Source organism: Brachyistius frenatus, unplaced genomic scaffold (genome assembly GCF_029030835.1).
Source record: "Brachyistius frenatus isolate BFR_SWC_R1_liver_20210118 unplaced genomic scaffold, ASM2903083v1 Contig_4, whole genome shotgun sequence".
NCBI classification, from domain to species: Eukaryota; Metazoa; Chordata; class Actinopteri; family Embiotocidae; genus Brachyistius; species Brachyistius frenatus.
In genome coordinates this window covers 2,655,724-2,682,505 of record NW_027210603.1, presented here as the reverse complement: position 1 = coordinate 2,682,505, position 26,782 = coordinate 2,655,724, and the positions used below count along the sequence as shown (strand labels likewise).

The 26,782-nt window shown below is 41.4% G+C and overlaps 1 protein-coding gene across 1 annotated transcript; it reads right to left on the bottom strand.

Moving 5' to 3' along the window:
• Positions 1-791: 791 nt before the first annotated feature.
• On the bottom strand, positions 792-25,716 carry mdfi (MyoD family inhibitor). The gene is made up of 5 exons (XM_069710117.1): positions 25,358-25,716; positions 23,760-23,949; positions 13,639-13,779; positions 2,933-3,304; positions 792-1,746 (listed from the first exon to the last, which is right to left on the bottom strand). The coding sequence occupies exons 2-5, from the start codon at positions 23,908-23,910 to the stop codon at positions 1,493-1,495; spliced, it is 918 nt and encodes a 305-aa protein (XP_069566218.1). The 5' UTR covers positions 23,911-23,949; positions 25,358-25,716; the 3' UTR covers positions 792-1,492.
• Between the last annotated feature and the right edge of the window lie 1,066 nt (positions 25,717-26,782).

The following is a 26,782-nucleotide window of genomic DNA, read 5'->3' as shown; positions in this document are numbered from 1 at the left end:
CAGGCGTGTTATCAAAAGTGTACCATTCATACGACAAGCAGATGGATCTAACTTAGCATAATGTCATGAGATTTTCACTCAAGGAATTAAATTAGCTGTTGAGCAATGTCTGCTTTACAGAGAGCAAAACCCGATAACACAGAAATGTGATTTTCACATTACAGGAGAAATGCAAATATCTTAACTAAAATCTACAAAACAAGGATTAATAGAGATTTGGTAAAAGGCGAGGAAACCTACTTGAAAATTCAGGCCTTAAGCTAAGCCAAGGCCATTTGTTCACATAGCGAGAACGACAGAGAAAAATGAAATGTATTAAGAAGCAGATGATGCATTCCAGTCCTTTCGCAGATGAGCAGGAATTTACTGAATACAGTCAAAACCCCTCAAATAAAATGTCAAAGTAAACAAGATGTGGAACATTAAATTAAACCTTTGATTAGGAATATTCTCCCTTCACATGTTAAGAGTCAGAATGTGTCCACTGCAGATGCTTTCAACCACTCATTTAGTCGGACCATCTCCAGGCGGATCCATGACACTCTCATGACTCGTCTCTTAATCAGTCTCTGAGAGAGGAGAGATGCATATTAACCAGAGAGATCTGTCAGTAATATTGCCACAAGCCACCATTCATGTTTTCTCAATTTAGTACAATGTAAAAAGGACAAAGACAGCGGTGGATTCAACATCTCCCACTTGGACTGTGTGTGTGTGTGTGTGTGTGTGTGTGTGTGTGTGTGTGTGTGTGTGTGTGTGTGTGTGTGTGTGTGTGTGTGTGTGTGTGTGTGTGTGTGTGTGTGTGTGTGTGTGTGTGTGTGTGTGTGTGTGTGTGTGTGTGTGTGTGTGTGTCACAAAGGTCACTGTAAGCAATCAAACTAGAAGACTTTAACCTTGTCAAGGACAGGAGGACGGACTACGTTTCTACTGAGATCTGAGTGTCCATTTTCCCATTATGGTGCTGCTGTTATCTACCGAAACAGTAAAATCCGGTTAAATGGAGCCATTTTCTCATTTGCCTTTGGAGGTCATTTTTCATGCTCGGAGAACTCCAGTCATTCAGACGGCACAAGAGGCTCCATTGTAATCATAGCTTGTTCGGTGAGGGTCCACTGGCCCAGTCTGTACAGCCCGGCAGACACTCCACCGCTGGAATTCACTGTGCACCGTTCACCCAGCTGTGTAGCGGGGAACCAACAGCAAAGACAAAACAAAGAAGGTTACTGTCCCATTGTGTGATCAATACAGGAAGTAGGAACTCACCAACTGACCGCTCTCAGCATTAGGTCACATCTTTTACTTGGCAAACCCTGTAGGAAACATTGTAGGAAACCTTGGACATATTGCGGAGCCAGCTAGGCCAGCCAATATAGTGTGAACTACAATGCTCAGGCAACAAAGACTGGGTGGAGCACTTCGTAGCTCTGATAAGAAGCTGGTTGAAGTTGTTCCAGGGCTCGTGGAAATGCATCACAGACGACGGCGCTGAGCCTCAGGAGGAGAAGCACAGGCTGCAGCACTCCATGCAGATCTCCAGGCAGTCTGCAGACTCACAGCAGGCATCAATGATGCCACAGTCCATGTCGCAGGGGAGGTCGCAGTCGCCACACTCCTCCGATGCGCAGCAGCAGCAGAAACACGAGTCGTCCCCTGCGCAGGAGCCACAGGTGGCGCAGTCCAGCATGATGTTGCACAGAGTCAGGAACTCACAAAAGAGGCAGGCCAGAATACAGTGAACGCAGCAGTCTGGGGGGAAAGAGACAGTCTTAATATTCACCTCTTACAATTCTTTCTTTACATGCTTAATTTGTTTTCTGAACTTATTGGAATTAAATTAAACTAAAAATAATGCCAAAGTCCTCATTGCATTAGTCCACTGATTTATGACATGTTGAATATATAAGGAGTAAGAAATAAATCTTCCAGTCTCACTGAATCTTCTCTGGTAATAAGGCCAATAGGTGTCTTCACTCCTTCTGCCTGCCATTCTCCTCTTTGGGTTAGGGTTAAGGAAAAAATGACATTAGGGTGAATGGTTTTATGCAGTTTAGAGGGTGAGAGCGTAACTGGCGTTGTTTACTGCAGTTACAATTGCCATGACCCCCAAACACCTCGCATGCAAGTTCAAACACTGCAATTTACAGATGTTCCCTAAACGCCTGACGTGCTTTTAGTAGATGATAGCTGGCCAGCTTCACACAGAGAAGCCTCCAGTTACTGCAGTGAACGTAACTCAGACAGGTGTGTGGCAAAAAAATAGTTTGAAAAGACTGAAAAAAGGCTTTGTATGTTCGATACACTTACCCAGAGTTATTTTATCTATGTGGGTGAGTCACCCAAGTAGAAGCTGTGTACGGTAAAGGTTGTCGCTCACTGACTCTAATGAGATGAAGTCCTGTCTAAACGTAGTAAAAGTTAGGGTTTCAAAGTTTGGTACCAAATGAACCGGTATTTTTCAAAAGTAAATAGTACTGAAGCAATTTGGTCGTTATCAAAGTTTAATTCCCAGCTGTAGATGTGACATCATGTTATTTTAATTCTACTACTTCAAAGTAGAGAAATGAAAAGGCAGTTTCCTTAACCCACAGTTACCTTGAGTGTAAAAGTCAGGGAGACTCAGGGAACGACAGGGTTAATAAATTAGAATATTTTCCAGCCTGATGAATTTCTCAGTTGGTTTTGATCAGTCAATTTTTTTGCCTGCCTTTACAGCCGGTATAAAGATTTATTAGTGTAATTTACATTGTGGCTAAAAAGCACTGAGCTTAAAGTCAGTCAATTACCTCTTTTTTTGTTGACTTTTTAAATTCACTGGGTCAGAAAAAATACACCAGCGGGAAGTAGAATTCTGATCCTCTACTCTTACCAGACAATTGAAACCTTGCTATCTATCCCTCCTGCTCCAGTCTCTCTGTCAGTGTCTGTATCTCACCATCCTGTGCTTCTGTGGGAATCTGGGAGCTGTTGCTCTTGGAGCTGCTCTTGCTTCTCTTGCTGCTCTGGGAGGTGATGGAAGGGTTGGACTGCAATTTCTTGGTGTGCCTGGGTCCCGCCGAAGAGGACGAGGAGGTGGATGAGCCGCCTCTCGGGAGGGAGCCCAGCTTAGGATGCCTGTGAGGGCCCCCGTTCCTGACCCCGTCGGACTGGAGTGTGTGTGTGTGAGGTGTGTGCGTGTGGTGTGAACAGTGCGTATGAGGGGAGTGTGTGTGCCCGTGGTTCTTTGTTCCGTTGCGTAGCTGGCTGCTGGGCTGAGACCGGCATGGCTGAATGCGTTGGATGGGCGTGGATCTGGCTGCTGGTTGAGCTGGGGACCAACAAAATAACCTCAATTAACAATAGGCAATAAACTCTTTTTAAATCAATACTGATAGAAATCTGTTCAGTGGTGTCCAGCAGAGGGATTAATCATGTACCTAATGAATACAGCAATTAATTGTTTACATGATTAATCCCTCTGCTGGACAAACATTTTAAGGTCAAAATGTTTTCAGTGGTCAGCGTGATATGAGATGAAGACAAGCAGCAAAACCTCACGTGAAAAAAACAGGAAACAATTGATATTCTTGCTTGATAGGAACATAAAAGTTTAATCAATTGTCAGAATTTCTAAAGATGAATTCAATTCAGCACTAGTTGCATTTTGCCATAATGCTTAGCTAAACATTATTTTTGTTATAGTCCTGGAAAAAAGGAAATACATCTTTAAGATGAGTTGCTGCCATTTCAAACAAAAACATTTTGAGGGACTGATATGAAGTTATCGAGCATTTACGAGGTGCAAAAATAAAGTTCTGAGACAGTTCCTGCTGAAGAGATTCAGTCCTGTGTATACGTAGCATTGTGGTAGGTGTCCAACGTAGGCTGCTGTGCTTGAATGGCGCGTCACACAGTAATGTGCATGGAGCAGGTGCGAGGAGAAACTTTCATGAATCAGCACTCACAGTTACGTCGCTTGATCCACAGCAGCGCCGATGTTACAGGTGTTTTTGTGACCACTTCATGTGCATTTGTGATTTCACCATGGACCCGATACTTGAGCAGAGACATGAAATTTAGTGCCAAACTATGTGGAGGCAATGGAGACTCTTTTAAAAAGCCTACAGCAATGAAGACGAGCTACAAGAGGTGTTTTGAGGGCGATTCACGTTTCAGAGGGGCAGAACTTTATTGTCCGGGACCAAAAGAGGAACTTCAGGTAAGGAGTGCAACCAGGTGGGTTTTGGGTTGGGTTCTCCAACATGACAATGCGTCCACTCACAGTTGGTTGAAAATACATTACTTTATTGCCCGCAACAATACAATCGTCACACCATGTCCTGCAACGTCATTCTGTTGCCATTTTGACACTCCGAAGGAGATCCAGTGTGAGTCGGAGATGGTGCTGGACACCGGGGGAGGATTCCAGGCGTGGCTTAGAGCGATGCATCACTGCACACGGGTACTACTTTGAAGGGAATAGAGGCCAGATTTAAATCCTTTACGGTTTGTTGTTACAGGCACAGTCCCCGAACTTTTTAATTGCACCTTGTATACAAATTATATTACTGGGATGGAAATATTTATACTGCATGTGGGCAACTGCATATGTGAGCACTTTTGCAGACTTCTGTGTATAATGCACCTGCTCTGTTTGTCACTTTGAGGCATTACTGACGCTTCTCTTAGTGTGTGTGCTGCTGTAGTGTCGTGGAGAGAGAGAGTCCAATTACAAAGCCCACCCCGAAGGCAGTGGCTCATGGGAAGAGCCGAGCTGACCCCTGATCCTACTTGTCTAGACTCTTACACAACTAGAAAGAAACTGCAGGGGAAGAAAAAGAGGATAAATGAAAAGAGTGTGTGACAGGAAGAGAGGAGGGTTTTTGAAAAAAATAAAAAATTCTACCAATGCAGTTTTCATACAACAGATTCAGTATCGACTAACACTACAAACACTTGAACACATACAGATGTGTTCATCTTGGCTCAATACACTTGGTATATTTGACCTCCAAGTGCTATCGAGTACTGACAACTCAGCTAGAGAGGAGGGGTAGAAAGGCTCACCTTCACTGCCAAGCCAAACACACACCCTGCAAATAAGAATAAAATGGAAGCCTGGCTTTTCTGTATTATGCTAGTACTTAATACCATCCTATTGAGGCCCTAAATTTTAGTGTGACTTGAAAGCATATGGCGTGGAGAGGTGTGGTGAGGCTTCACAAGGCAGAGTAGAGTTCAACGGACCCACAAAAAGAAGTCAAAGCAGAAACTCTGTACCACACACACACACACACACACACACACACACACACACACACACACACACACACACACACACACACACACACACACACACACACACACACACACACACACACACACACACACACACACACACACACGTACATACATAGAGCTTCACTGAGAGGCAAACAGAGTGTGGTCCTGAAACACGGCAGGCAATAAAAAAAAAAAAAGTACGTCCGATAACCACTCGGAGACAGATAGCCCAACCAGGCATGTTTTGATTGGCTGATGGCCGCGGTCACACAACCAATCCAGTGTTATTAAAGATTCTTTCATTCAGCATTTTCTAGCTCTGCTCCAGATGTTTGGCAGGCTGCGGAGCCAGTGTAGATGTGTAGATGTGCACGCATGTGCTGGGCTAGTGAGAAGAAGAAGCCATACTTTCTTCTCTAAAGTATGTTAAAAGTCTAAACCTGCTGCTGCCCCGTATTAAGTCTTTAACTTGTCAAAGTCCATCTCTTTCCTTTCTGTGTTCCCCCTGTCTCCCTTTCAGTCTCTTCCTTTTTTACCTTATTTTAGCACCCTGAGCTGGCCACGATGTAGGTCCGTAAGAGAAGAGGTACATTTGAGAAATGGGAGGGATGCTGTGTAGTTTTTCACTTTAGTTTTCTATTGTGCTCTGGGGAATTTTGAGTTGTTGAGAAATTCCTGCTTCTTAGTGTGTGTGTGTGGGTTTGTGTGCGTGTACACTGTACATAATCAGATCTGGCAGACAGATAGACATGAGAGAGAGAGAGAGAGAGAGAGAGAGAGAGAGAGAGAGAGAGAGAGAGAGAGAGACAGGGAGACAGGGAGTGAGCACTGTCTCCAAACAGAACTTGAGTTTAGGCCCACTCACACACAAATATATGCATAGAAGCAACACTCACGGACACACACACAGAGAAGAAAAACACAAGGTCCCTTTGTCTGCGATCAGGAAAGTAAGGGAGAAAGATGGGGTGAGAGAGCAAGAGAAGAGAGTTGAATTAAAGCATGGCTGCTTGTGCATTTTTTTGGAGCGGGACGATGCATGGGTGTGACTCAAACACAGTGACTCAGCAGAGGGAGCTAGTTAAAAATAACAGCAAATAAAGAGCCAAATGACTGTGGGATCAACATGATGAGGCTGGGAAACCGCAGTGTGTGTGTGTGTGTGTGTGTGTGTGTGTGTGTGTGTGTGTGTGTGTGTGTGTGTGTGTGTGTGTGTGTGTGTGTGTGTGTGTGTGTGTGTGTGTGTGGTGCTAACACAGCACTGTTGGCCACTTGAGGTCCTGCAACCTGGAGTATTATGTGTATGTGTGTGTGTGTGTGTGTGTGTGTGTGTGTGTGTGTGTGTGTGTGTACGGTATGTCTGTGCAGATGTGATTAGCCAACCAGCGAGTACGAGTGAGTCACCATCATTTGAATTCAACACTGCCATTCACCCCCCCCCCCCCTCTTCCTCCTCTCCTGGCGGTTCTCAGCTACCCTGTACTTACACACCTCCCTCCTCTGCCAGAGAATAGCTCTCTCTCTACTTATCCTCCGCTGGAATGAGTCAACAGAACGACTGTGAGTTCTGTCTGTTTCTGTTCCAGCCGCTTCGTCTGACTGTCTCCTCTGCAGCTTGTTTATGTTCGAGTGATGAACTACAGTATAGACAGTAAAACCATGAAATTTCAGATAAGTGTATTTTCTAATCAGACCACATTTGCATCCTGAATAAAACTTAATCCCCGAACAACACAGGAACAAACGATGGACAGACGTTGTGTTGACCCACAAATCTGACTCTCAACTAAATACGCACAAATAAACATAAACTCTTTTAAATTATGAAACACAATGGAGAATCTCGGTATTTGGGTGTCCATCCAAATATTTTCTGCTAATTATGATCGCTAAATTCTGAATACAAACTGTAAATTTCGATTGTTTTCAGTGTAAATTATTTCCGATTAAGCACGTGTGTAATTTACAGTAATTATAAAAAGACCAAATGAAATGGGCTGAGCTTAACTGACACAAAAATAATTCAATTTCCCAACAATTGAGTAACATTTCAAAACCCCCTTAAACCATTCTAAAATGCCTGTAATTTGCCCCTGATCTCATATTACCAACTGACTCTCCTCTGGGCTTTTGTTGCACAGTTGCATTGTCTGTAACTGCAGGCCAAAGTGCAGTGTCAGGTACTAAAACTGTGGAAATTGGAAAATGATAAGTTGCTGCTGTAAAAAAGCTATTTAAAGCCATTTTCAATGAGACTTCCTCACTTTTGTGGCTGCTATACAGTTTTCTATCCAACATCACAGTGTTAATGAGGATTGTTTAGTTGCACCCAATTTGAAAAATCGTGAAAGCAGAGTTCAGTCAGAAACACAAGACTGGTGAATCATAATGAGGTGTTAGTAGGATAAAACAGTGACTCAGTTTTGTCTGAAAGGTTCAAATCCTCAAGTCTCATAACCTTTGCAAATAAATTTCCTGAAAATATACGAATACCAGCAGACAAATGAACTCATCATGTGTATGTGAGAATTTAACATCATCCACAATGATATACTCGCTGCTAGTACGGTTGTTTGTGTGGATGAACCCTAATAAAACTGATGGATTACTCACAGTCATGTTGCTACTGTGTGTGTTTGAGCTATTTGTTAATCTAGCCCGCCTGCAAAAACTTTATTTCTAAAAGAGAACTGTTATAAACTGTTTTCCATCTTCATACTTATAGAACAGTCAATCAGATGTGAGCACAATGTCACAATACAAAGTACAATAGCTAGTATGTAAAATAGCACAGCTCATGCCTAGTTTTTTCTTCTTCTCTGTCATAATGACAGGGTTTTATAATAACACCCTCAGAATACAAAAATATCAACGAATCACATCATTAGCATTTCGTGCTAATCATCGAGATATTCCACACCATCTGTAAAGCATTTACATACAAAAGCCCACATGGGATCAAACAATCTCAGCACTCAGAAAGTTGACTGATTGCAAGTTGACTGTTGTGTCTGCACATGTTTGCAGCAGAGCCTTCCGTATACCAGATAGAAAAACACAGCTGTGCATGGGTATTAGTCTTTTGTATTTTGTTTTGTAAATTGCCAAGTACAGTTTCTTTGTTTTAGTGTTAGAATGAAAACACAAAATATGACAATAGCTCACGCAAAAGAACAAGAACAACTTGGTTTTGACATGCAGGAACTCTACTTATTCACGTCAACACACACAAAGCAACTTCATTTCTCTTTTGTTGCAATATTTGACCCATTTGTGTGAGCTTCACTGAGGTAGAGGGTAAGGCCCGTATTTTCAAGTAATGACAGCGAATATTCACGAACGTGATACGAAGCAAAACTGATCACTTCATCTATACATGACCCCTGTGACATCACTGCCCCCAAGGACGGACTTTCCAATACTCAGCTATGTGTCATGTTTTCTAACTAACAATAAATCTCGAATATGTGTGTGTGTGTGTGTGTGTGTGTGTGTGTGTGTGTGTGTGTGTGTGTGTGTGTGTGTGTGTGTGTGTGTGTGTGTGTGTGTGTGTGTGTGTGTGTGTGTGTGTGTGTGTGTGTGTGTGTGTGTGTGTGTGTGTGTGTTAGAATGTGACACACAAAGATAGCAAATTCAGAGGAGGACAGAGAGAAGAAAGGCAGAGAGAGAAGGTGAGAGAGAGTTCAGTCCAGGCAACAGAGATGGTAAACAACTTCATCCCAGTGACTGGTCTCTAATTAAAAGCAATGTCAAAGTCCTGCTAGATTCCCCGACAACAACACACTCCACCCGTTTGATGACAAGATAATAACAAACAGCTCCGCTCAGCATTTCCCTGACACACACTTTCATGCTCTCATTCGTGCACGCAAAGAAAGAGTTGAGCTCTTTCTCATTCACATTCATCTAGTGGAAATATTTCAAACTGATAAAAATAAACAAAGTATTATATGTGCTAGTAAACGCTACTGTGATACTGTCAGTAATTAAATACATGTGTTGTTGTTTCCAGTCCAAACGTGTGCAAGCGGTTAAACATCTGTGAACATGTGTATCCTGCTGTGACCGTGACGTCAAAGCCAGAACTGTTTTCATAACATCACTGACTCAAGTCTGTGTGTGTGTGTGTGTGTGTGTGTGTGTGTGTGTGTGTGTGTGTGTGTGTGTGTGTGTGTGTGTGTGTGTGTGTGTGTGTGTGTGTGTGTGTGTGTGTGTGTGTGTGTGTGTTTGACTCAAATCACAACACACACTCACGTATGTTCGCACATTGTTCTCAGACAGCTTGTCATAGGCCCAGGGCCAGACACATACTGCAGCTGTGATGTCATCACTGGGAGACAGAACATATGAGGCTGAGGCATTTTCTGTTTTTGCTTCTGTTTCCTCACTCTCTCACTCCCAAACACGCTCACACACACATGGTCACACACACACACACACACACACACACACACACACACACACACACACACACACACACACACACACACACACACACACACACACACACACACACACACACACATTGACAGATGTCACACAGCCATGATTTCACCACAGACCTGAGTCACAGCTTTTTTTATAACATGTACACGCTCATTACAAAGCCAGATACACAGATGATTGATTGATCGGTTGTGGATGACAAAGACCATATTTAAACTGCTGTCGTGATGATAGTGGCCCTTGAGGTTCTCAGAAAACACACAAACCTAAATTGAACAAATAGGCAGGTACTAGAGTCAACCAGACAGGCGTATAATTATGCAGAGCAGCATAAGCTGTCAGTGTTCACCTGAGAAAGGGATAAAGTTTAGAAACTGTTTGGTTTGCGGTTCAACTCCTGGAAACACACGTGTGATTGTGTAAGTTGTAGAAGGGAGCTATGGGTGAAGGGAGGAGGTACATGAAGGCAAAAACCAAAGCCAATGAAGAGCGGTGTGCATGGCGGTACATTTTTTTCAAGCCTACTGTAGTTGCATAACTCTCCCTGCACGGCATATGGAGCTGGTGGGTTTCATTGGTTTTACTGGGTTGTAAAATAAAGTAGAGAGAGAGAGAGAGAGAGAGAGAGAGAGAGTGGCCAAAAAAAACTTGGATCTAAACTTCTGAAAATAGCAGACCGGACAGGTAGAGGTGAAAAACGCAGTTGGAGACAACAAACGTTCACACACCTACTCAGTTAAAAACACACTGCATTCACCTACTTATCCCTTTCCTGCCTGAGACCATGGTTACTCAGTTACCGCAAACTAGCTATTATGATGGAGCAGGTTTGTGTGTTTACGCATTTCACAATGGCTGGAGCTGGATTCCAGGAAAAATGCTCGTAGTTTTCGAGCACATGTTCAGATGTCAGCTCGCTCAACCCTCTTCTCACCTCTAAATACCTCCTTTCATTCATCCCTCATTCACTTACACCATCCCTCCTTTTCTTCCAACGACAGGAAGGACAGATTTAGACCACTGCAGAGCATACTTCTTTTTTTTTATCTGTGCTTTTAGGTCAGCATCTAGACACTAAGCATCTAGACACCTCAGCTAGAACGTTGTGGGTGTATTGTTGAGTATGGTCTTTTAAATTTATAAATGACATGAAAACCAGTTTTAGAATTAGATTAAGATTCTTATTTCAAAGTGAAGTGAAAGAAGGAACAATAAATGTGGTGGGGTAATAGCGCAGCGCTTGCGTAGCCTTTGGCTTTAAGACAGCGTTGGAGCGACTGCATATCAAGGAGAGTGAAAGACAGTCTGTTTCTGGGTGAGACATTACTGCAGTCCTCAGGATGGTTGGTGATATGACTCAGGAAAGAGAACTTCTAGGTGTTGTGATGCTCCTCATCAGAAAGTTGAGATGACTAGTGTAATGTCTGGACAGCTGGGAATTTTGGGAAGTATGTTTTAGATTTTGAGAGCTGAGCGTAAATAAAGTACGCAAGAGATGTCATGAGAACAAGAAGAAAGTCGGTACCAAGATTTTGAAAGCGTGACAGTACTTGTTTTCTGTGGTACCAACCGAATGGAAGTTAACAACATGTGAAATAGTGTTGACAAGTGCAGCTGCAGCAACAGGTCCACTGTGACAAACCCAGAAGTCGTGTATGGAGATGTATTGAATATAGACGACCAAAAGCAAGAATGTGACTGATGTCAGCGAGCATTTCAGACAAAAAGAGGAAACACTTCAAACTTATCTAAGCAACTTAAAGAAGGACATCCAGATGGGTACACAGTATTCAAGTTTAAAGAGTTTCAGTTATTAATTTGATATTAACATGTCGTCAGTCACAATGTTCACATCCTGAAATGTTGCTGTTATTGTTTGTGGACTGTCACAGCTGTTTATGTTGCAGCAATCTCCACATAAATTTGTTCACGGAGGATAACATTATCTTGTGTAGGCTAATATAGTGATGTAGAAAAAAGAAAGAAGTAAAAAAAAACAATACAAAACAAAAATAAGTCATTTAAAATCCCATTGACGTTTGTAATAATACAAATGAGTAAAATCCCCCATGGACAGCATGTTGAGTGGTGTATGTCTAGGACATGTGTGTATGTCTAGGACATGTGTGTATGTCTAGGATATGTGTGTATGTCCCAGACATACACATAAGACAATAGATTTTTCCAGAATAATGTAATATTGTTGTTTACCTTAAGATCCCCCCCAGAGATGTTTTATCATGTACGTAAAATTATAATTAGTGTCTTATATGTTTATACCACTAAATGTTTCAATTATCTTGTAAAACTCCTTAAAATGACATCAACACTCTCTCCCTCGTTAAAAAAAAATCCTGAAAGTATGAATATGCAAAATATGCTCAAATTTAACTGCTGGAAACAAGATATGTTATACATCACTGCAAAGTTCGTTCTCAGTGTATGAGCACTGAAGGTTTCAGATTTCCCCATGACACTTGCAAAAGTCAAACTGGACCAGGACCAGCTTTCAAACTATTTATGATTTCACAAATTCACTTTGAAGACCTACTGCTTAATATTATATTTTCACTGAGCAGAGAGAACCTTTACCCCCTTTGGCAGATCAATGAGAAAACGGTCTGTAAACTCTACACAGTGAAGCTTAAACAGTCAACTGTAGGAACAAGAAGACAAACTCATTTTTTGATAGAGGTGGATTTTAATATTTCTGTTCTCAGGACCCTTTAAATAACATCATGACAAGCTTGACAGTGAGGCTAGTTCAATGGCAAGCGATGGTAGGAAGGTGCTCCAGGTGAATTTGCCTCCTATTGAAACTTTACATTGACTTTGGATGCAATTGTGTCACCTCTAAAATTGGTGTTCAGTCTAACCACAAGAGTATTTCTGCTGGAATCTACAGAGACCAAAATGTTGGAAATAAAGTACCCTGAGGTGGGGTTTTCTGTGAGTGACTCAAGTGACTCACATTGTACAGCTTTGGTGTGTAATTCATAAAGAAGTGCAAACTAATGATAGCATGCGACCTGTGCTATTAACAGCAACTGGTAGAGTTTCAAGGAGCGATAACTGGGGAGGAGAGTCCGCCCGGAGGTTAGCGAGGTGAACCTGAAGGTCAGTGGGGCCATAAACGAGTTGTACTGCACATAACAAAGACACTTCCACTATTGTGGAATAATTTACATAGATATTTATAACATCAGAATGAAGGTAAAGTTGAGAAAGTAACAATATGGTGTTTTTGGGAGGGAGTTGGGGAAACAGGAACAAGCTGGCCTGATTGAAACATCTGGATTTCGGCTCTCTGATGATCAAATCCGAGATATTTTGGAAGGATTTATTGTGATTCGACTGACCGGGGTGTCCAATGAACCCTAAAAAATTAAGTGAGATTGCAATAATGGAAGCAAAATACACAGTTGCAGTCACGCCAAAGTAGCGCTCTCATAGTGACACCCTAACAATCCCCGTTTCAACAAAGACAGACAGGAAGAGAAAAAGATACAGAAAAGCACAAGAAAGTGGAAGAAATGAGAAAAGGTGTTTCATTTCAAGTGTGTAGATTCGGGAGCCGACTTGGTTGTACTTGGAAATCAGAAGCTTAACCTACTTAGCTGACAATGTAGATATTTCTGTCTGTGTGTATGATTACCTGACCTATTTCTTGAGGGTGTGTGAATGTATTTATTAAAGGTCAGGACAATGTGACTCATCAGACCAGTGATCAGTAATGGAAATAAAACTCTCACCAGTCTCTCTGCGAGTGTGTCTCAGTGTGTGAGCGTGTGAGCGTGTGTGTGTGTGTGTGTGTGTGTGTGTGTGTGTGTGTGTGTGTGTGTGTGTGTGTGTGTGTGTGTGTGTGTGTGTGTGTGTGTGTGTGTGTGTGTGTGTGTGTGCGTGTGTGTGTGTGTGTGAGTGTGCTTTACTCACATGTGATACTCTTGTTGGGTGTTGTAAGTGCCGAATGTGGGAGGCTGCTGTTGTAATTGCCATCTCTGTCATCGCCTAGAGACCTTTCCGGGGTGCCGTTTAACCTCAATATGAGGGGCTCAGTATAGATGTGGGCCGCATCTGTAAAACAAACACACAAATAGAATAATATTTTTTTAAAAAAAACCAGACCATTATGTTATATTCATGTTTTAAGCTGAGTAGGTGAGTTTCCTTATTTTCAGGGTGATATAGAGTATTGCTTTTTTTCCCCCTGTTGTCAGACATCAGCAGCAACTCGTTTCAATCCCACTTGCAGTAAACTTGTCCACCCCCTTGTCATTTCCCATCCACCAGCACTTAATTAATTTGAACCGAGAGGTTCTACTGACTTCAACAAAGCAGAAGATTTGTCTGTGTTGGTGTGTGCTCTGTCCTAAACTTGCATCTGGAAGCAGTTAAATCCAATCCCTTGTGACTGTTTAGGGGTCTATGTGCATGCTTGTGAAACCTGAAATCTGTGAGCCTGTGTGTGTGTGTGTGTGTGTGTGTGTGTGTGTGTGTGTGTGTGTGTGTGTGTGTGTGTGTGTGTGTGTGTGTGTGTGTGTGTGTGTGTGTGTGTGTGTGTGTGTGTGTGTGTGTGTGTGTGTGCGCACAGGCGCGTGCACTTGCATGTGTGTCTGTTTGTGTTTGAGAGTGTGTTTAAAATGAAAACATAAGAGGACATGCATATAATATACATGCAGTAAATACATGTCTGGGTGTTCTATGTGTTCAATGGTACCATGTAGTTCTCTAATGAAGCTGTTGTTATACAAACACACACATGCATACACACGCACGCACGCGCACACACACACACACACACACACACACACACACACACACACACACACACACACACACACACACACACACACACACACACACACACACACACACACACACACAACACAGAGGCCTTCAAAGTGAGGCAGGCGCGGGCCTCTAAGAGGTGCAGACTCATTCCTGGGCAAATGGGAGCCAGCTGGTCTTGATAAACACACACGCGCACACGCGCGCACACACACACACACACACACACACACACACACACACACACACACACACACACACACACACACACACACACACACACACACCACACACACACACAAACCAAACCACGTCCTGTGCATGGACTCAACACTTCCAGGCTATGTTTATTTACTCTCTCTACTCTCCCTCACGTCTCTATCTGTCCTCTCTTTCCTGTCCTCTGCCTCTCACACTCTTCGTCTCCACTTCACATTCCCTCTCCATGCTCGCAAATAAATTCCTTCTCATATCTGGCATAACTGTATAGATTAATTCTCCAGTTCATGGCCTAAAGTGTACTGTAGACAGTCTTTGCATAGATTATTTCTGCTATAGACATTTGAATAAATAAATAAGTACTCTGCTTTAAAGATGCAAAAGTTTACAGGTTGTTTGTGTTATTGATCAAGTAAAAAAAAAGAATGATCTTTGAGACTGAGCGGAGCTGTTTGTAGACATCACTGTCTATCAGCTATGAAAGAAAGGGCAGGTTTAGTTTCCATTTACTAAGATACAACATCAGTAATATACTTAAAATTATGGCTGTATTCCAGTAGTATTTGTTGTTTTCTTTTCTGATAATCAATTTACTAATAGTTAAAATTCTTCAAAAATCATCGCAATATGTTGTACATATTCCTCCCACCTTTTAATAAAATGTCATTTATGTTCTCGATTATTTTGTGAAAACTTGAATGATTCGTGGTATGACTTTTAAAATGTCAGACAATTGTGAAAAACGTCAACCAGTGTTTCCCAAAGTCGAAGTGGCAGCCTTTTTTCTTCTTTTTTTTTTCTGACTAACAGCGCACAACCACAAATAACCAGTTTATTATAATAGAAGATTTCACTTTTAAGAAGCTGGAATCAGTAAATTGTAGCATTCATTTATTTAATTATAAGAAATTAGTCAAAACAATTGATTGCTCATCAAAATGGTTTGCGAATGATTTTCTGTCGATCGACTAAACAGTTAATCAACTAGTCGTTGCAGCTCTATCTGTAGCACACAAAGAAAGAGGATTTAAAATCTTTCGGTCTCTTAGCTTGATAAATTAATTATTGACTTAGACGAGGACATTTCAGAGGTTTCTTTTGTCTTTACCAACAGTAATGTTGATACTGGAGACTGTACTTTTGGGAACGTTCATTCTGTTGTTGAAATGGAACCATTATGTTGTGTCGTTAAACAGCAAGACTTTACAATATTAACAACTGGCAGAGCTCATTTGGCTGGGCTGAAGAAACACTGTATTTCCAAACTATATTAAAGCTGCTGTATGAATCACTTGGTTATGTAGGAGGGTCTAACCTTGAAGAAAAGGAACAGTGTCTTAAGCTTCGGAACACTTGTGTTTGCCTTAGCTTTCATGAGTTTGTGTGTTTGTACCTGTGTGTGAGTCTATCTTTGAGAGAATTTTGTATGAGGAGGGATTTTCTGTGCGTGTGAAGTCGCAGAAGATGTAAACGGGACCTGAAGGCATGGGAAGTACTTCCTGCTCTTCCGTTATTATGAGACAGTGATACACAAAACCAACACGCGCATAGACACACACATAAGACACAGTGTTACCTTCCCATATCTAGTACCGACTCTCGTCACACACACTTGTCTCCTGCATGTGGAAGCCATCTCTAAGGCCCACGTTGTATCCATTAGACGCAATCAGCCTTTTTCAGATATGGAAGCCTTCATTGAGAACTGTTTCCTTCGAAAATTGAACTTTAGTCTTTCAGCCACAGTTATGTATCTTCAAATATATGTTTAAACATGTTTTATATTTTTATAGTCAATAAATCAGTTGTTAATTGTCTGAACAGTTACCTATTATTGTCCATTGTTCTATGCAGCTGGTATCCATTTTATAAAAAATATATTGAGGATGGATCGTTAAAAAAAGTTATTTTACCCCATGGGCTGGCGGGCAACAATTGACTTTGATAACTTCAGACAGTTGGCAAGTTCTTGAAAATATTAAGATCAGAAATATAATTTATTATTTATCAGTTCTACTCATCGTCTCTCATGTTGTTTTGTTGTCATTGTCTGGCAGTAACTTTTGGGGGCAATTATGATATTACCACAGCCACAAAAAGCAAACCCCAGGAAAGGAAAGGGCAGTCTCCTTTAGCAAAAGGTCCCATGACTTCACAACAATCATTTCAAGAAAAATCCATTACTTCATCTGAAAAATTAAAAAAAATTCCAAACCAAGACAACTGTGTGACAAAGGTCAAAAGGAATACCACAGCCATTGTTGGAAAAATTAATGTTAAAGATGCACAAAAAAAAAAGGGGGGCGCCCCAATGACTGAGTGGCTAGCGTGCGTACCACACGGATGAAAATGCCCTCGAGTCCCTGGTTTGATTCCCCGGTGACATCAGCTGTGTGTCATTCCCCTGCTGTCTTTCCCAACATTTCCTGTCTACATATACTGCAATGTAATGAAGGCAAAATGCCACAAATCCAATCTTAAAAAGACAAAACAAGCCATGTGATCAATACGTACACTGCAGGTCTGTAAATAGATACACTTGCACCTCCATACTTATATGTGCTCCGTCATCTGATCTTAAGAACCCTTTCCATTCTGCAGTTCAGTAGTCTGTTATGTATTTATTCTTCTGCTTCCAGTCGGGTACTACGGGTTAAAAGTTTAAGGGTCTTGTGACTAAGCCAGTCAAAGCTTTCTCTCTGTAAATGTTCAAAACCACGATTGTTGGATCTAAACACATTCCCACCAAAACCCATAGTGCCATCCCAAGCAGGCCTTCAACCAATTGTGTGTTGGCACCATCTTCAAACCACCAAACGGCTCAACCTCAGAGACATTTCTGAGATCTGAGGGAGATGAGCCTCTAATTTAAATCAGACCAGAGCAATCAAGAGCCGCTGACGAGATCTGGGCTGTGTGTTTACACGTGTGGGTGAGGATTTGTATTTGTTTGTGAATGCTCAACTGTGTACCTGTGTGGGTTCATGTATGTGCATGTTGACCAGTGTTTCTGGTTTCGTGTATGCACACGTGTCAGTGGCCCTGAAGGGGCGATTCGGAGGAATTTCAGTCTCCCAGTAAACAAACAGTCAACCATAAAGCAAAAACATATGGATCACATAGGGTAATGGCACACACTCACACATATGTGCGCACGCACACACACACACACACACACACACACACACACACACACACACACACACACACACACACACACACACACACACACACACACACACACACACACACACACACACACACACACACACACACTACTTATATGAGCAGGGAAACAATGTGACATATCCTGAATCACCTGAGGGGAAGCACATCCTGCTGTTCCTCTGGGTATGATCTCGGATGGGTTCACAGAGAACAGAGAGCTGAGCAGAGTTTACCTGCTTCCTTTCAAACTATCTCAACCCTGTTTCTAGCTTCACTATTACGTCTTTGGAAGAGCACACTTCTAACATGTATGCAAAGACAGGTGTCTAAGGTGTCTGCATCCCTTCAGGGGAATTGCGATGGGCTTTTTCAAAAATATTTTTGGACATTTTCTGTGAGAATAACAGTTACCACAAATGAAAGCACACCATTCAGGCCCGATGATGAAGAGAAGAATAGAGAAAATAGTGAAGAAGACACAATAAGATAAGGTGAAGAGCAGTCGAGCAGAATAATATTCAGCATAGCTGAGTTAGTTGAGAAGAGGCCGTAGTAGCTCTCTGGCCAGCAGTAATGACTGGAACTGATTGAAACCACACAACCACTGGGGTTCTGACCAAGACCGAGGATAACACAAAGAAGAACACACAACAGAAGCAATGGTGTGTTTTTATCTCTATTGCTCAACAAATACACAAACCCTCACATGTGCACACAAAAAAGGAGAAAGGAAAGAAGAGGCAATTGTTAAGCTGCAATTCAGCCAAATAGAGAAAGAACCCACACAGACAGACACAGAGTGCTGCACTGGAATATTTCCAAAATCTAGAGATTATAGTTGCTCTGAGAGAATGAGGGAGTGTAAGCTCATTAAAGACAAAAACTGTCTGCTGTTAAGCAGGCTTAAGGGGAATTTAATTGAGTTACTTTGTCTCTAAGATTCCTCTGGTTCATGGGAAAATACAGCTGCTTTGCTAACTGAGTGTTATACTGCTGCATCTAACGCAAGGAGCATGAAACAGGAACACAAACCAAATACTCTAACACACTGCACTGTACTGCACTGCATACGTAATTGAAGGACAAAATGGTCATAAACAGTAGGAGATAAACAGAAATCAGTTGGATTTCACATTCAGGAAGACATGTTTTGATTGTGCAATTTATTTTATAATTATTCTTGTCATTTTTGAGTTATAGCTATTATTCTAAGGGTCAATATCGGCCTAAAAAACTGTAAGGGATCAGCTTTGCCACAACAGACTTGAAAACCTTGGAAAAGACAAAACCCTCACCTGAGAGGGTTATCATCACAGTTCACTATACAGAAACATGCTGCTAGTTCAAGTGTCTCACAAAGACAGACAGTTTGCTTGCTAGTTTGTACCATCACACCATGCTGACATTATCTGTCAGCAGTTTACGACATGAGTTCGGAAGATTTAGAGACTGTACTCAAGGAAGTCATTGGTGAGGGAGAGAAAAACCGAGCGCAGGCCACCAGGGCAGCAGCAGCAGCAGCAAGCCATTCTCAAATGTTTGCGAGGTGGTAAAGGAAAATAAAGCATGCTCATTTTCGGCGTTCAAATATGCTGTAAAAATGCCTCAAACTGCTCTGAGTTTATTTCAATCTCTGCGAGAAACCAAATTAGACACAAGCCTCAACAAACCTCAGCGACTAAAAACAGAAAAGAGCCCCATCTACAAACTGGAGTGAAGAGGAAGAGAGTTCAACACTATGACATAGACAGAGGATTCATTTCACAGAAAAGAAAGCCAGGCTGAACACACAAATGCTATTTCTCTTAACTTTCTAACACTTAGGTGCAGCACCCAGGTTTTTTTTTTTTAAAGCACCCAGGCAGTTGCTTCAAAAACTCAATTATTAAAATATATATATATATAGCCATGATAATACAACATTTTAGTGAAATGACTGTGCACCATTCCCACCGCGATCACCAGCTCCTGAGCCCTTTAGAAACTGAGGGAAAACCCCATTATGTATCTTATATATAACATATATGTCATATATTCTGACAGAGGCCAGGTTCGCTGTTTAATCCTATTTACAGTCGTTATACTAAGGTAGTTGGTTGCTGGTTGCATCTTCTTCTCTGTGTACAAACCTAGAAGTTTTGAAATAGCTCACTACTGATATTAACAACTCGTCGACCAGCGTAAAGCATGACATCACAGCCCTGAGTCCTGACGGCCCCAGTAGTATTTGGCAGTGAGAAGGATAAAGCTACGATATGATGTGCTTCGAATTTTAACTGGGACATTTTACAGTTTTTTTTTTAGAGTTAATTGACATACTTGTCTGAATTTAGCATTAGGTGCTAAGGTAACACTGATCATCTCAAGGTTTTTTTTTTTTTTTAATATAACAATTTTGGATGAGCATAAAGTTTGGCGTACGGAGATCAGTGTAACCAAATAACTGCCCAGATTTGTTTCACCTCCTTATGAAATTTAGCATTAATTAGCCTCAGCTGACTAAATTTGCTTTCATATTAGCTGGAAAATCAATAGAAGCCAAATAAAAGTTCGACCTACATCTGTCACAGACATTGTTAAAACATACGTTGTGTCTCTTGAAAGTTAAAATTGCATTCTTACTAATAGCAGTATTTGTATGAAAACAAATTGAAATCAATGTAATACAGGCTGTGTAGGAAAGAAAGACAATAACATCAGAAAAGTGGATTAAAAAGATGAAAGACAAGGAGAAAAATAGAGTGCGAGAACTGTTCGTGGTGGAGGAGAATGAAGGAGTCTAGCATGTGGTTGTGAAAGCCTCCTTCTGTATAAACAGACAGCCTCATTGCATCTTCAAGCCTGAATGAGAGCAACACTCACAACACACAAACACCCCCATTTTATGGCCCTGTAATGAATGAGCAGAGCTTTATTCACTAACAGCAGAATATATTCTATCCAAATATGCATAGACAGGAGGGCTCAAACTTTCTGTGAAGTTGTGTGGTGCGTTGTGACTGGCTGGCTCGCACGCTGGTGCTACCAGGTCATTGTCATAAATAAATCATGGCCTCAAAAACTATCAAAGAAATTAATCAACATCTTTCTGACAAAGTCGCAACCAATCTAAAGAGACAGCCTGGTATCACGCCAAACCCTGTAATACACCAGTCGGTCAACTAGTGTCACATTTTGCCTCGCCTAGTTTTTAAAAGTTTATGCAGGTATTACCTTTATAATGTATTTAACTTGTATGTTGTTTTGAATTGCTTCCTGGTTTTTCAAGTCTGTTTGATTTGTTTTAATTTTGTCTTGATGTTGTGCAGCACTTTGTTGTATATAAATGTTCACACTATATACACTATACACACTATACACTACACTATAAGTATAAACTGGACTTAACTTTAGTATCTTAGGTGACAGATGGAAAGTCTCATAATATACTTTTTCGAACCCAAACCATGATCTTTTCCTCAACCTTTCCTGAACGTTTTTATTCCAAGTCGAGGCCAAACCTAACACTGGCATCGTATCCTTTAGTAGATTGAAAGGTCTATCATACACTTTGCCATTATGCAGGGTTGAAACAGGAAGATTGACTGACAGGGCCGTTGCAATACATTTCTACTATTTGCATCTCCAGTGGGACAGGAAAGTATCTACTGTGTACCCAACACATGGTGGCACAAGCATTGATTTTTGAGCTGGGCACCAGTTTCTGCTACTTTGTCCCGGTGGCCAAACGCGGTAATGCAATAAACATTTACTGAAGCCAAGAGAGTTTTAATTTTCTCATTGAACAGCCATTATAAAAATGATGCCTGCTGACCTTGAAGAGGTTACAGGGGAAATTCTTTGTATTTTATGCATATTTTTTAAACCATGAATGTTTCATATCTGCAAAACCTTGAAGAAACAAACGCAGTTCAAGACCTTTGAATTGCTGCCTACATCCCACTCATGTTAAGATAAAAACCTAACCATTCAGAGCTCAGTAGGTGAGATTAAGGGACATAATCTGAATAGCCTGTTACATAGCTACAGTCATGATAAATCGATGCATCTGTCAAGGTCGTTGTACCTCTCTAGGACTAACAACTCATTTAATAAAGTTTTTCTTTGATCAATGTGAAAAAAACATTGAATAACTGCTCCCGGCAACCAAGACTGCAGCTTCAGTGTCAACTGCAAAAGATGCTGGTAAGAAGTATATGACACTCGCCACTCGCTGGTTAGAGAAAAACAGCATCCAAAAAATTAGGCTACAATTATTAGGCCAGCAGTAAGAGTGCTATTTTGGAAAGTGTTATCCTATTCTAAAAATGAACCAATAGCCAAAAGTTAGATTCAAGCCTCAGTTAGATCTCTACATGTGTCTGTTGCGTTGTCCCAAAGCCCTGCACTCTTCATGCAGAGGGCTGGGAGGGGGTGGGGGTGACGCAGAGCTGAAAGCCTGGCCTTGTTGCCCTCAGTTGAAGCCTGACCAATCGTCTCCTCCACACCCCGACTCACCTACCTACCCTCAGCCTACACACACACACACACACACACACACACACACACACACACACACACACGCACACGCAGACATGCACACACACACAGACAGCGAAAAGAAGTGTAACTATAGTGGGAGAAGCCACAGTTATACTTTGTGTTGGCTTCCTGTAGAGCAAGCACAGATAAAGTCAGCACAGGAGAACATGTTTGGACACACACCTCCTGTTTAATAACTTCAGAACTCTTCAGGAATTATCATTAAATCTGATGGTGTACTTACACTCATCGTGGTTAACCACAGTGTAGCGATGCAGAGATGTGCATGTGAAGGTTGTATGTTTGCAGTTCAACACAGTAATCACAATAGATTGAGTTGCGACTCGCCGTAATAAAACAAAACATAAATAGAATAAAATAAATCCATCAACCATCAAACATTTTTGTGGCAGAGCCCCATGGCAACAAGACACTTAAATCTCTGCACACTTCCCTGTTAACCACACCTACCCGAATTACCCCAAAGGACCTGCACTCTGTTCCGCAGACGGTGCCGTTGTTTTCTCACCAAAGCTATAGGGAACCTGAATCATTTTGGCTGATCCTGGATGAGTCATTCAGGCACAAAACTGCCCGTACTCAAGTCCACATCCCTCTGTTCCCGTCCCCTGTGTCAGTCAACCCTCACAGTGACCAGTCCCACAAAGAGAAAGGGTCACAGGTTCATTCTCAAATTCCCAGGAGCCCCATTGTGCCATTTAAGCATTCCACAGCGCTGAATTGGTCCTGACCCCTCAGATCATCCGAGGTGGCACCTCTCCCCACACAGACCAGTTTTCCAAATCACCTGAACACACAACTGTTGTGTCTGTCTCCGAGAAGGCCTCTGACCTAATGACTCACAATGACATCCAGCAAAAACACTCAGAGGTTTTTCTTGGATTTCGTGGGAGTTTCTAGAGAACAGCCTCTGAGTGCCATTAACAGTTACTAATTACCAGTCTTAAAGTTTTAAAAACACAACAATAAGTCAAGATTATTTCACTTAAGAAAACAAACATAAATCTATACAACCTTCACTATTAATAAATGCATTATTATTATACTTAAGGAAAAGGTTTAACATACATCTATCCTGTATTGACCAACTTCATACCATGCATGATTAAAATGGAAACTACTTTCTATCCCGGTATTTAGAGGCAGCCATATTTCTATACAGGAATCATGCCAAAAAGCGACAACAGAGGCTTAATAGAACCTGGTTTCAGTGGTTGGTATGTTTAGACCCATCACACACCTTTTTGTGGAGTCTTTTGTTCTTTCTTCTAACACCATACAGAAACACTAACAGTTATGTTTGTTTGTTGTGTTTTCTGCTGCGACCTGTTTCTTACCTGCACTGGGAAAGGGCTGTGGGTTCGGGCCGCTGTTTTCTCTTTCTGTGTTTGAGGTTGCGTGCGAACTTGGTTGTGGAGCTGCTAGACCGGGGTCCCCGTCATCAGGTGGCTCTGGGGAGATGGCAGCGACACTCCTCTCCTCATCCATGGGCGTAGGCCTGGCTTTTATGAGAGGAGGTGAATGAGCCTGAAGCAGAGAGAGGATACAGCCACAAAGATTATTATAGAGATGACTACGTGGGTCACATGAGAGATTTCTCATTGTCTTTGAGCAACAAACCAACAGACCGTGCTTCGCAGGGAGAGGTGCAGTCAGACACAACTTGAACCAGCACGAATCCCTTTCAGCTATTCTAAAATCACTAAAGGAAGCGGCAGACTGCTTTCATGACAGTGCTGACACAACGGAAACGTCTAATAATAGTCCATTTTAATGAATAGTTTTGAAAGTCTTTAAACTTATGTTGTGCAAATAATAATAACAGTAAGGAGAGTATTTATTATATACAGCATGACAACTAAAATATGAGCTCGGGGGACAGTAACAACAGAAACATAGACCAAAAAAACTTACTATAAGTAATTAACTACAATAAATACAAAAAAATACTAAAAGGGACGTTTCTAGGTTGCAAAGTACAAAACATGTTAGCTTCTATGCTGTGCTGATTCACAAGAAAATGTACATAAAAAGTAAAATCTTGGATTTTAAATCAATTCAAAAGTGAAAGTGATTCACTAAAACTGTTAAACAAGCAGATAGTTTTAACTGTTCATTATTTTAATATTTTTGAAACCACGTCATTTTACTGTTGAACAATACTCGAGATGATAATAATGTAACAGAAAAATATATTATACTTCAATAAAGTAAACAGACTTTCAGTTAGTCCGTTCTTACCTCTGTACAGGCTAAAATACCTGTAATCAGGTCACATGTGTGTGTTTTCCTGGTATTCTAACGTTTTAAACCTTTTTATTTATATAGGAAAAGCTCAGTGTATACCTCACGTGCCAGCCTGTGTTTGGCGCGCGCCTCTCCTGCCAAAAAGCTGCTCAGCTGGGCAGCTGTTTGCGCGCTCCCGCGGATCGCTCCGCACTCGCTGTCCCCAAAACTTTGGATAACATTTAGTTTTTGTGGAAAACGCGAAACGAAGCAACGTTCTCTGAGTTCACGTTGGCTTCATGAACAATATTTCGTCCTTAAATAGCTACAATGGGCTCCGTTTTTTTTAAACGGTACAAAGTTTAAAGAAGTTTCGGGAAAAGAGAGAATTCAGCGCAGCGCACACTCACCAAAGTGCCAAAGTTGTATCTATAATGTGTACTTGTACCCAGGTTTGACAACAATCAAGTCTACCTTTTCGGAGAAATGTACGCTGAAATATAGATCAAACATTAAATGTAACCCTTAGCTAATAACGGGCGTATTCTGTTTACCTTTATTGCATGCCTGCGCTCTGCTTTCCCAAAACGAGTCCCTGCATGCTCAGACCGAACTCGGCTCCAGTGTGGGGATCCTTTCTCTGCTTGGATTTATACTGCAGAATAACTGACTTTGATCCACAACAACAGCACAGGAAACAGCCTCTTACCTTCTCTGGCTGGGACTCTGTGCAGCCGAGCCTTAGACTAATTCATTCTCTGATCACTCCAGGTGGACTTCGAGCCCTCCAGGACCTCTCCACTCCTCCTTCTCTCCGCTCTTGTCACTTTACACGACCACCAAATCTCTTTTCGGCTCATGCAGGTGACCCAAAGTTTTTATTTCAGTGCATTTTCTCCAGTGGAGATAGTTTTCTCTCCGCCTCCAAAGTTTCTCTCCCCGGCTCGCCCCGTCCTCCAGCAGACCAGATGTTGGGAAGTTTAACTGTGCAGGCAGCTCGCTGAACTCTCTTTGTCTGCGTTGCAGGTTTCTTCACCTTCTCTTGCGTTTGTGCAATCAAACTCCAAACACACCGCCTTCCCAAACTTGTTTACAATCTTAAAATGAGCATTATCCGTTGTGTGCATTCGGTCTCGCCTCTCTCCTCACTCCCACTATACTTGCCTCAGATTTCTGCGCTGCGGCTATTGGACAGGAAACTACAGTCAGCAGTGATTGTGCTTCCTTCAGGCTAGAAAGTAGTTGGGCTGAACTATACTGTCATATAATTACCCCTTAACCCGAACCAGACACGGCACTAACACAGGCTAGCTTTCATCAGGAATTATGAGCCCAGAAACATATGGTTTTTTTCATGAATAATGGACTAGTACTTTAGAAAACCTTTTAACAGCAATAATGCAGTAAACAATGGTATATTCTCAAAAGCACTTAAATCCAGCATCTACAATTAGTTGATAGCCTCTGTTTCAGCTATTGTAATAACATTTTAGTCTCTTACAGAAACATAATATGCTATCTAATATTCCTGTAATGTTCTGTGGAGTCGTCCATTACTCTTTCAGCCCTTAAAAACAACAACTCTTACAAAAAAATGTCATTTATCAGCTGCTTTTTGGCACCCAATGCTGTTCTCTTTTTTTTTCTATTTCAACAATGAACAAACTTTTAAAGGATACATGTTCCTAGTTGTAATTATTATATAGTAATCCTGTAAATTATTACATATTTCAGTGGGCTTTTGTTTGATAGTAGCCTACTCTACCAAACTTTGCTCTTTTGTTTCACTGTTTTTATTTTACATGCTGTTGTGACTCACTGTGTGAATGTTCTTCATTCATTCTGGTGCTCAAATGACCTTTTAAAACCAAAACCAGGTCATTTTATCTCTGATTCATCCTCATTATGGCAATTGTGTACTAAAGAATAGCGTAATTAGAAAAAAAAAAACTGCACATGGGTATTTTGTACACTATAAATTGTATACAGACATCAGCTGATTATATTTTTACAACTTTACAAAACCTGCTCACTGACAACAACATGTGCCTTTATGAAACTGACTCTTGTCCATCAAGTTGCATCAAGTACTAGATAAGTGACTTCTTTTTTTTTTAACCAAACACAACAACAC